This window comes from Beta vulgaris, chromosome 1, assembly GCF_026745355.1.
Source record: "Beta vulgaris subsp. vulgaris cultivar EL10 chromosome 1, EL10.2, whole genome shotgun sequence".
In the NCBI taxonomy this organism is placed as follows: domain Eukaryota; kingdom Viridiplantae; phylum Streptophyta; class Magnoliopsida; order Caryophyllales; family Amaranthaceae; genus Beta; species Beta vulgaris.
In genome coordinates, this window is record NC_079202.1 from 40,506,920 (window position 1) to 40,518,442 (window position 11,523).

The 11,523-nt window shown below is 34.2% G+C and overlaps 1 protein-coding gene across 1 annotated transcript; it reads left to right on the plus strand.

The window, feature by feature from the left end:
• The first annotated feature begins 5,799 nt into the window (after positions 1-5,799).
• On the plus strand, positions 5,800-7,198 carry LOC104895078 (uncharacterized). Its single transcript, XM_010681491.3, has 2 exons — positions 5,800-6,492; positions 6,666-7,198. Exons 1-2 carry the CDS (start codon positions 6,330-6,332, stop codon positions 6,863-6,865), a joined length of 363 nt encoding a protein of 120 aa, XP_010679793.1. The 5' UTR covers positions 5,800-6,329; the 3' UTR covers positions 6,866-7,198.
• Positions 7,199-11,523: the final 4,325 nt, after the last annotated feature.

Below are 11,523 nucleotides of genomic sequence, written 5' to 3' on the forward strand. Positions count from 1 at the left end.
ATTCAGCCGTTAAGGAGCGTGGGTCAAGACGTTGGCACATAAGTGAAGGAGATCGCCGTGATTTAAGCAAGGAAATCAATGTAATAATGAGTAGATTTATTGTTGTATTCGTTGGGAAAGAGCCAAAGAAAAGAAAAGGCATATAAAAGAGAGAGAGAGGTCATTTTCATGTTTTTTTACGCAACATTGTGAGAAAGACACTAAGGTGAACTTGGCATTCTTGTAAACGACACTCAGTCACAAAGAAAGATAGTGAACGATATTAGTTTGGTGGATCTCTAACCACCCGCGGTTTTTACCCATCTTCATTGGGGTTTTCCGCGTCACCATTTTTGTGTGTTCATCCCCTTTGACTCCCCTTCGCATTCTTTCGTCGCATTAACCTTAACATTATCTGGTTGACACGTCCCACAAACTTCAATTTCATCGTTAGTGATAAATTTTAGCATAAACAATTACTTAAATGTTTCTAACCTTAGCTAGTAGCTCAGAAGGCCGGGGTATTACACTAAAGCTAGTGCAATATCTATTCATTCATAATTAAGATACACTAATATTGATTATTGGATATTATTTAATTCAAAGTAGTGGTTAGAGGGTTTCATCCAATCAAATATGGCCAAGATACAGAGCATAGGAGGGTTTATTAATCACTTGTCTCAATTATTGTTCTCTCTGAGTAAATTGGCCAATGAACGATAGAAATTATTCCAAGAAATATAATAGCGTCATCCCTCGTACTTTATCGGCTTATCCCATGCTAAGCCAATATGGTCAGGGGCTTTCATCTATACTGAGCCGCAAGAGTCATTGTGTTGTGTAGAATGTCCTTGCTCACAATGACCTATTTCCGGGATTTTCAGAAATCAATTTAGGGTATTTTCATAAGTGATACAAATATTTTTTAGGAAAAGAAATAAAAAGTGGGCTATTGCAAACTTGTGGCTCACATACATTTGGGGGCACTTTTTCGGTGCTCATATTTCAACTACAATCACCTTTTGAATTTTCCTTTTTCTTTTTACTTCCAATAGTTTGACCAATTTTTAGGATCATCAAATTATCTCTCATACTATTTACCATATCTCACCATATTTTCTCCCATTTGATTCCATCTTAATACCTAGTGGCGTCGTGCCACATGTCCTCCCTAATCTCTCACACATGCCAACAGTAATTCTCCTCCCTAAAATGCTAGCTTCTATGTTTTTCACGAATTCTCCATAAACGATTTATCATGATCAAGAACCGTTTATGGTTCTACCTCTCTTTTCTTCTCTCTCTTCTTTTTTCATTAATATTTTCACATTCTCTCCCCTCATAGGCCTTGTGGTTCAACAATCAACAATACTTTTATGAACATTATTAATTAGGTGCTCATAGTTGTTTCACCACAAGTCATATGATTATCCGTCATTTTTTATTTCTTATTCTTTTACGTAGATCATTGTTACCACCATTTTTGAATGTATGATAGTATTTATAATGGTACTTTGTATTAGACCTCAAAAGGTTTAATCTCACCTTAGTATGAAGGCCCAATTATAGTATAAAGCTCACTGGATGAGGTCAATGTAAGTCAAAGTCAATCAATGAAAATGAGTTGTTTGAACAGACTTTAGAAGTGGGTTAACTTAATTAGTTTCATCACGTAAAGCTAGAGAAGAAATTAGCTAATCATTTTTAATAGTTAAAGAACATTGGAGGCGATTTAGCTAATTATGGGATAGATTGTTGAGGTTGTTGTTGTAAAGTAATTAGTTTGTTATCTGTAAATTGAGTATTGTAATAAGGTTAGACTGTTTGATTAGTATTTAATAAAATATCTTAGTAAAGCGAGTTTAAGTAAGGAAGTGTACAAGTTGTAAAGTACCTTAAAGAAGTCTCGATTATATGTCTCATTAGTATTCAAAGGGTATGAGTTGGACTTAGTCTATGTAATTATGAGTATAGTCCATAAATGAATTCATTAGTGACATTATTCAACTAATAGTAATTATTTCATATTAATGTGGTTTTATGAAACTCAAGTTGTGGAGTTTAAGTTAACTCTCCTTAGTTAATTCTAAGAGAGAGACTTATGGTAATTGTTGTTGGTGCTTGATAATGGTTGTTATCATTGTTGAGATAAAATGTCGATTAATAATCATGAAGTATACAAGAGTATAAACAATTTATATACAAGAGTATGAGTTGTGCATAAGTGATTTAGTAACTCTTGTTAGTTAATTCTTACTGAGAGACTTTTTTTCATTGTTGTTGATGCTATATTGAACATAATTATTTATTAGTTGTTGTGGTTCATAAGTTTTGTGATTTTAAGAGGATTGCGTATAAAAGCATCTATGTATTGCTATGAAATACTTACTTGTATCAAGCAATTATAATTCTCTAAGGAGAAGTCTTCTGGTTGGTTTGTTGCTCAAAGTTTGTTAGGGATTACTAAAAGTATTGGATGAGTTTCAAGAATGATCAGATCGAAATACGAATGATAAATGATAAAAAACTAAAGGTGAAAGTAGCCTTGTCTAAGTCAACGGATGAGGTGACACGAATAGTGCCCCATGGACTGTGAACCTCGGGGGGGAGGGGGCATAGGAAAACATGCCCATTGCTTTGTGGGGTGATAATCGGGTGATATATCAAGTAATGCGAAACCTGTGGATGTCTGATGAAATCAACAGAAAATGTACTCGAGACTAGTTGCGGTTATTATTGGCCAAAAGTAAATCGATTGGTTGGGTGACGACCCCCAGTCTTGGAGTGTAAGCTTTGTCTCCTCCGCCGCGTTCTCTTTCCCCGATTAAAAAGGATATTATCTCGAATTATGGAAATGAATGCTAATTTAGTATTCAAATGTGGATATCGATATTGGATTCCCGATAAGAAATCGTATCATAATAAGTTCTGATATTGGATTCCTGGTAAGGAATCATATCAGGTAATGCAATGAATGTTTATTCAATATGTGAATATGAATATTGATACTATTAGTTTTCTGATAAGGAATCATGTCATAGTAAGTAATGATGATATTGGATTCCTGATAAGGAATCATATGTTGATATCAGATTTATGATAAGGAATCATATTATGGTAAGTTATTTTGATATTGGATTTTTACTAAAGAGTCATATTTTGTATTGGATTCTCTATAAGAATCATGTCATGGAATGTTGTCATGTTATTTAATCCCTGATAAGGAATTGTTCGTAAAGTATAGGAAAATAATAATGTTTTTAAAAACATAAGCTTGGATTTATGATAAGGAGTCGATTAAAAAGAATAAAGTATATATTATCTCAAAGTTGGCAAACATAGTTTCCTAATAAGGAACAATTATATACTTGAAAGACTAATTAAATAAAGATACATGAAATATGTCTTTGTTGTGATTGCGTGGAAGTCATCGTGTTGCATTTGTTGTTGTGTGAATGATGGTGTAATAGAAAAGAAATAATTGGATAAAGATATAATATGAATGTTGTCAACAAGAGTTGATACTATTCGTGTTATAACATATGTGATTGTTATGATTATGTTGACTGTTAAGTTGTCTTCAAGAAAAAGCCACCAAAGCATGTGTTAATCTTGTTTATGGGTTAAGTACTCAGCTGCGCTGATGTGTTGTATATTATTTTGTCATTTCCATGGCTTATCACTTGGTGGGTGGCAGTATCTTAAATATTTCAGGTTGAAGTTGTGAGTTAATCTTTTGCAAGTTGAAGCTGATACAAGCTGGTGTAGCGTTGTATTTGTTTTCGAGGCGAGAACGCTCGACTTTGTATAGTTATAACCATTTATTACTCGTTTATGTATTTAAAAGTTGTTAGTACTCATGATTCTCTCTTGGTGTTGCTACACGAAAGCGTTGAAGTTGTCTAATTTTGAGAATTGAAAATATTTTATTTACTGAAATTGTAACATGTTCATATTATTTCCCGCTTTAGGTTGTCTTATTTTTAGAGGAAACTCTGCCGAATTTTCTATAGGAATTTTATGAGGTTAGAGTATGAGACTCAGGACGTTGTAATAGTTAATTAGACTAAATAAAGTCAGGAATCGATTCCCATATTCTCCGATGTTATTCGGTGAATGTGATGGTAATAGTCCGGGTTAGCTCGACCAAGATCTCTTCTGTTGTGCTTAAGTTTCTATAAGCCGGTCGGGAAAATTCGAGCTGTTACATCACGTTTTAGGTCGCCCCGATGGGCTATAGTTAGATAAATTTTTTAAAAACAATTATAAGGCATCATCCGCTATATAAGTTTTGTAATTTAAGAATTAAGATTGTTTTTTCATCAATGATATAACCAAAAGTATGTGAAAGACCTAAAAGAATTGAATAAACCCTAGCATAATCTAATCTTATGTCTTTTATTTAGTGTATTTGTAAAAGAATAAAAATGGATAAGCTTTATTTTTTAAAGAAATTCATCTTTCGGTTTACTGTGTGGTTTGCTTTTGCAAGGATTCAAACTCAACCCAAACCGCAAATTGCAGTTTGCTTGAAATCACAAACCAACCCACAATTTTGGAACCGCAAACCAACCCAAACTGTGAAAAAACAGGTTGGGTTGCAGTTTGATGTGGTACAAACCACACTCTGATCAACCTTACTTTTGATGGATTAAATTCAAATGGGTCGACTAGTCGACTTGCCACCTCTATCTCAATTATATAAGCCAAGGGGAACTATGATATTCCCCAATGAAAAGACTTATATACCCTTAATCTCACAAAAAATAATAAAGAAAATATTTTCTTAATTCTTTCCTCATTTACAAATATGGGTTAATAAGGAAACTTCTATATTACCAAAAAGAAATACATAAAAATGTGTAAAAATAGAAAACTCACAATTGAAAATACAAACTGATGACTAAACTAATTTTCAAACAATTATAAATGCGAAGATTTATAGAGATTCTTACTCCATCGAAACTCTCAATTGCAATAACAATGTCAAATAACATGCATTAACAAAGCATAAAAGAATCAAGAACCTTATAGAATAGTCGTTTTTATTTTTATTTTTTGGGACACACAATCAATTGGAATGATACATTATTAAAGAGATAAACATACATCATTAAATAATAGCAATTTATAATTTTTTTTTTATTGAAGCACTACTCAGCAGAGTATGGCTAAAACTCTTAATTACCTAATGAAATTAAATTGAGCTACTACTCATAAAACATGCCTACGAAATATATGTTTTTAAATAAATAAAAAAATTAACAGGACAATTCTTGAATTATCTACCAAATACAAGATAACATACCCTCACTCGATATAAAAAAAACATTACTCTTTACACTAGCGCAATGCAAATAAAACCACAACGCTCATCAATATTCACCATAAATGTTACACTCTTACATTAGTTTTTAACACTTTTGATGTTACTATTAATCTCTATTATATAAGCTAAGGGAGGAGGTGTGGTAGCCTCTTTTAAAGTGACTAAAATACTCTTTAATAGTTTAAAACAATGTTTTTCCTTTTATAAAAAAATAGAAACTTGCCACATGAGTAGGTCAAAAATGGAATATGCAATATCATTAATAACTTGATAAACTAGATTGAAACAATCAATTCACGAAATCAATTAGAATCCTCAACCAAAAATAGTTAGCAATATATCGTTATAATATAATATTTCTTATTTACAAAGTTCAAACAATATGGTTTATTTTTATAATTGTTAAAGAATAACTATAATAAAGTCGCTGAAAAGAAATTATTAAATCATTGATCAAATTTTTCACTGACGGTATTGAACAGTTAAAAATCGTTCACCTTTAATTTAAAAAGATATAACATCTACCAAAAAAACCTCGATAATTTACATCACTACCAAAATAATTTTAAATAAAAGAACTTGTCCATTTGTATATACCTATATAAGATTGTCGACGTACGCATCGCGTGCATATACAACTAGTATTTATATACCGTCGCATATATTACGTGCGAGGTAGCAAAGATTATATGAAGTGGTATCCGACTAGATTTCCCACAATTTTTAAGCTTGCTACATGCTAATGTTCTCTCAGGCCTCAGCCAGCAAAGTTGAGATTTTTGGGGATTATGGTTTGTGCATAGCTTTTGTTAATACTTGTTTATGTATCTTGTCCCAGCGCGAACCCCGAGACAGCATAGATGACCCAAACCCCTGACCTTTCTGTTCCCCCGTAACTTTATTAGCTTAGCGCCTTAGCCTTTTCCACTCCCCGCTTTCCAAAACCCACATTACCATAAAAATTAAACCTTTTTCATTGCGTTTGCTTGAGCACCAATCTGCCGCCATTAGAGAAAGAAATATGGAAAGAATGATAGAGAAAGCAAAGGAAGAACTACAAATGCTTGAAACCCAACATCCTAATCGCTTTGATTACCTTAAACTTGAACTCAAATCCTTTATCTCTCTCCTCCAATCTCAACTTTTTATTGACCATTTGCCTACTACTTCTGCCACCACTCAAGGTTTTTCCTTTTTGTCTCCTTTTATTTATCACTTTTGTCCCGATTTAGTTGTCACATTACTAATTCAAATTATACTATTGTGACAATTAATTCCGGACGACGACAAGAGTAAGTTCTTCGTTTTCTTTTTAATTGTAATCTTCAGTGCTAAATTCTTTTTGTGTTTTTTGCAGCATCAACAAGCATGAAGAGGAAGAGGGTGTGTTTGAAAAGGCGGAAGGTGGAAAATGAAACATCATGGGAAAATGAAGGATGTGAAATTGAGTATGAGAAGAAAGCCAGAAGACAAAGTGACAGGGTTGATGTTGTTCTTGAGAAAGCTCAAGCTTGTTTGCGTAAGATAGAGGAGGTTAAATTCAGTTTAGCCTGCTGATTAGTGATTAGTTGTTCAAATAATTAATCTTTGGTTGTTTAGTACAACAATTTTGTAATATGAGTTGTATAGTGTCTTTTGCTAAATTTTGTGTCTGTATTTGCTTGATTTTGGGGGTATGGTATTCGAGTAGTCACATCGGTATTCTTTTTGGTAACTGGGTTGGCTTCGGTCTTTTGTTTAGTCTATTAAGGAAAAGGAAATGATACACATTTTTACAAAGGGTTAAATGTTGCTACATTTGCTTTTTTTACAGTTTATGAGATGCAACTTCAAACACCAATACCTTGAGTTACATATATGAAAAAAATATAAAATTTATATATTTGGAAAATACAAATTGCGATGAATCAAATAAGATCTAATATGATTATGTTTTTTCTTATGTATATCAACTAAACGACAGTCAAAGTTATCAAGTGAATAGTGTCAATTGTCAAGACAAGACAGATTCGAAAAAGATGGCGTTCCTGCTCTAATGATATCCAATGGGTTCGAAAAGATTGATGTTCCCGTTTGACTGCAAAGGAAGGGTTCGAAAAAAATGACGTTCCTGATTTTGCTATAAAACTAACATATTGAAGACGACAACACCAAATTAGTGTATCGACTTCAACAAAAAGAAGTTTCAGTTCATCCAATTGATCTGTAACTATTATTGAAATTTTTCTCCAATCGCAACGTTCGTATCACTGCCGTTGCGATTGCGGAAGGGTGTCAGAGATAAAGTAGGATACTAAAGATATGATAAATATCTGTAGGATACTCCCTCTGTTTCCTAAAGATCTTCCCTCTTTTCGTTTAAGGGTGTTTCCAAAAGATCTTCCCTCTTTTGCTTTATTCCTTATTTGGCAAAACAAATTTCCCTATTTACCCTCTCATGTCACTATCATATGGTCCACCATTACATTATTAATTCAATTTTACTCCCTTTCTCTCTCCTACTTTAACCCATTTTATTTGTTTATTCATCTTAACCCCTTTCTCTCTCCTACTTTACTCACACAATGCCCCACACAACTTGATTTTCCTTGGTATCTGTAGGAACAATAAGTGGGAAAATCTTTAGGAAACGGAGGGAGTATATTAGTAGTTAGGATATAATATTATCTTAGGCAAATATTATCTTATGATTTATTTCCAATAAGTGTTAGATAAGTATTAGAATAATATTCTTTCAAAAAAAAAAAAAAAAGTATTAAGAATAATATATCTTGTGGAGATTGTTTCCGGATAGGAGTTCCTATGTACTTCTATATATATTGTAGTCATTGTTCATTATTGAACACACCTTAATAAAATCATATTGTTTTTCTGTTCTCATAAACTTGTCAAGAATATATGCTAGATGTTTATCCTTCTTGATTTTGTAGGTGTGTTACTTGAGAGAAGAATGTCCTACTTTTTCATTATACTCCTTTTCCTTTAAAGAAAGAACTACTTTTGTAGAAACTAGTATTTTAAGGCCTCGAATACTTAAAAGCTTGTGCGATTACCAAATCTAGCACCGTAGAGCCGCTCCTACTACCCTGTTGAACATAGTTTCAGTTTAGTTTAGCTGCTTTCCTTTCATAGTTTTACTTCAGTTCAGTTCAAAAGAACATGATCTTATTATATATTTTTCTATTTTTTTAGTTACATATTTGACTTTTTAATGAGTGTATTAAAATAAGGAAAAATTGACAAAAATAAGCCAACCTTTGACTCATCTTCCCCAAATAAGCCAACCTATTGAAATTCCAGATATAATACAACATTTACATCATTTAAACCAAAATTAGGTCAAGCGATATTTTAACCCTATTTTAACCGGTTAGTTACCTAGTATTTCAGGTTAATACTATTATTACTAATTTTTAATTATTATTATTACTAATTATTGATTATTATTAATTGTTATTGATTATTATTGTTATTAATTAAAATAATGTCCCACCACCGGACCACCATTGGACCACTAGCCACCATTGACCCAGCCCTAAACATTGGACCACCAAGCCAGCCCCACCACTGGCCTGGCCACCAACCATCCCTCACCTCCGAGCCTCGCTGAGCCTCACTGACCATCGAACCCCACCATTAACCAAACCAACAAGCCCCTCTAAACCATCAAACTCCACCATTAACTAAACCACCGATCACAGTAAAGCACCACCACTAACAACTGAACCCTACCACCCGAAACTACCACTACCCCCAACAACCGAACCCCACCACCCGAAACCCCCCGCCACTAACTAAGCCAATCCCACCACTCGAAACCAACCTAAACTGCCACCCTGAAACCTCCCAAACACGCACCCAGCCCGAAACCGTCCAACACCCAGCCCGAAACCACCCTAAATCGCCACCCTGAAACCACCCAAATACCACCCCCAAAACCAAATCGCTAGCCCAAAACCCCATCTCAAATAACGAATTCCCCATATCCACCCAAATCCCACCACCAAGAATTCACCACAAATCATGAATCCACCATACCCACCCAAATTGTACCTAAACCAAGAAACTACAACCCGAATCGTCACCCAAATCTACAATTCAAAACCCTAAGAGATGAGAAAGAGATGAGAGAGATCGAAGAGGGTGTTTTGAGGTTGCCGAGAGAGGCCTTACGGCGGCGGTGTAGTAGGAGAAGCACATGATGGCGATGGCGATGGCGACGACGACGGTTATGGCGATGGCGACGACGGCGGTTATGGCGATGGGATGACGGTGGCGATGAGATGGCAGTTCTTGAGTAGATGATGGGGTGGTGAATATGGCACCGAAGGTAGAGAAGAGAGAGATAAGAGAGAAAAGAGAAGAATTTAAGAAAAATATAATTTAGAATTTTTTAAAAAAAAATTACCTATCCAACAGGTTGTAGGTAACTTGACCTAATTTTGGTTAAAATGATGTAAATGTTGTATTATATCTGGAATTTCAATAGGTTGGCTTATTTGGGGAAGATGAGTCAAAGGTTGGCTTATTTTTGTCAATTTTTCCTTAAAATAATCAAATGTTGCAACTAAAAAAAAGAGGTAGTATTTACTAAAGAATATCAAAGGTGATAGACAGTTTAATCTACCCTGCAATGAAAAGAAAGCTTATAGACGAAGGAAACTCCAGCTTAGTATAGTGCACGTTTTTGTACATGCTACTATCCTAAACCAGATTCATATTTCTGTGAAAAGATTCAATCCTAAAGTGGCTACTAGACTACTAGACCGCCTGCCCTAATGCTGGTCTTTCCATACTAAAACTGTATTGTTAACACATATCCACTAAACAATTTCATAATGCAGACTGGCCAATAATCTTTGCAACAACTCTTTGGTAACTGTAGAAATGGAGAAATGATAGATGCTTTGCTCCTGAAGCCAATATTCCAATTGATCAGATAGCGTCTCTTTTTTCTCGTGTTGAAATGATCATAAAAGCGAGAGCTGTGTGATACCTAAGACAGTCCAAACTCCGAAGGCACGAGTTGAAAGGTTTATACGGTGGACGTATCCTAGAGATGGTTGGGTCAAACTAAACACGCATGGAGCGTGGATGGTCTGATTCGCGGGAGTATAGGCAAATTATATGAGATGTTTGCAACAAATTATGGGAAGTGTTCTTGTACTAGGACCGAGTTGTTAGGAGTTTTGTGAGCGCTTGCTATAGCTTGAAATGGTGACTATCGCAAAATTCAACTTTCGCTAGACTCGGAATTGGTTTTTTGACTCTTAGTTGAACCGGTTTCTTCGTCCTCTCCTTTGTTTCACATCATAAAAAATTGTAAGGCTCTCGTTCATTGTAATAGATGGAATATTACTCTCTCGTTGTGATCGAGAAGCCAATTATGTTGCTGATTAATAGGTTAACTATGGTGTTATTTTAATTCAGTCACTGATTTATTTAAAGACGGCCCTGAGAATCTTCAAACCGTTTTATTGGAGGATATAAGGAGGAATGGCTTTGGTGCTTCTTGATATTGCTGCTGATTGATGCAAGTATAGCTTAGTGTACTCTTTTTTTAATGTCATTTGCTTTGTTGTTTTATTTCTTGTTTTATTTTTGTTTTCCTTCCCTTTTGACCATCTAATATGATGCACGGTTAAACATAGGGTCTGTTCTCTTCAGCATAAAACAGCTGAACTGAACTGAATTGAATTGAACTGAACTGAATTAAACTGAACTGAACTGAACTAAATTGAACTGAACTGAAATGAATAGTGATATGTGAGAGTAAAAGTATTGTCAAGAGCTGAACTGAACTGAACTGAACTGAACTGAACTGATCTGAACTGCACTAAACTGATCTGAACTGAACTGATCTGAACTGATCTGATCTGAACTGATCTGATCTGAACTGAACTGAACTGAAAATAAGCTGGGGAGAACAGACCCATAGTCATGTAAAATCTTACTAGATTTATCTTGATGTATACTTTCAAAATATCACATTTTTATAATTTTACTTATAAAACAAAAAAGTTATAATCCCCTTTTATTTTTTGGTGGCATATTTGTAATAAGAGTGAACTTTTTTTTTACCGTTTAAAATATAATTGCACTTATTGTGACTATTCCACTTAAGGGAAGTGTTTTCACTTATTGTAAAACGAAGGTAGTTGAAGAATCAATTATTAAAGTTTCGCAACAAGAGGTGAAAATTCTAAAAGCGCAAG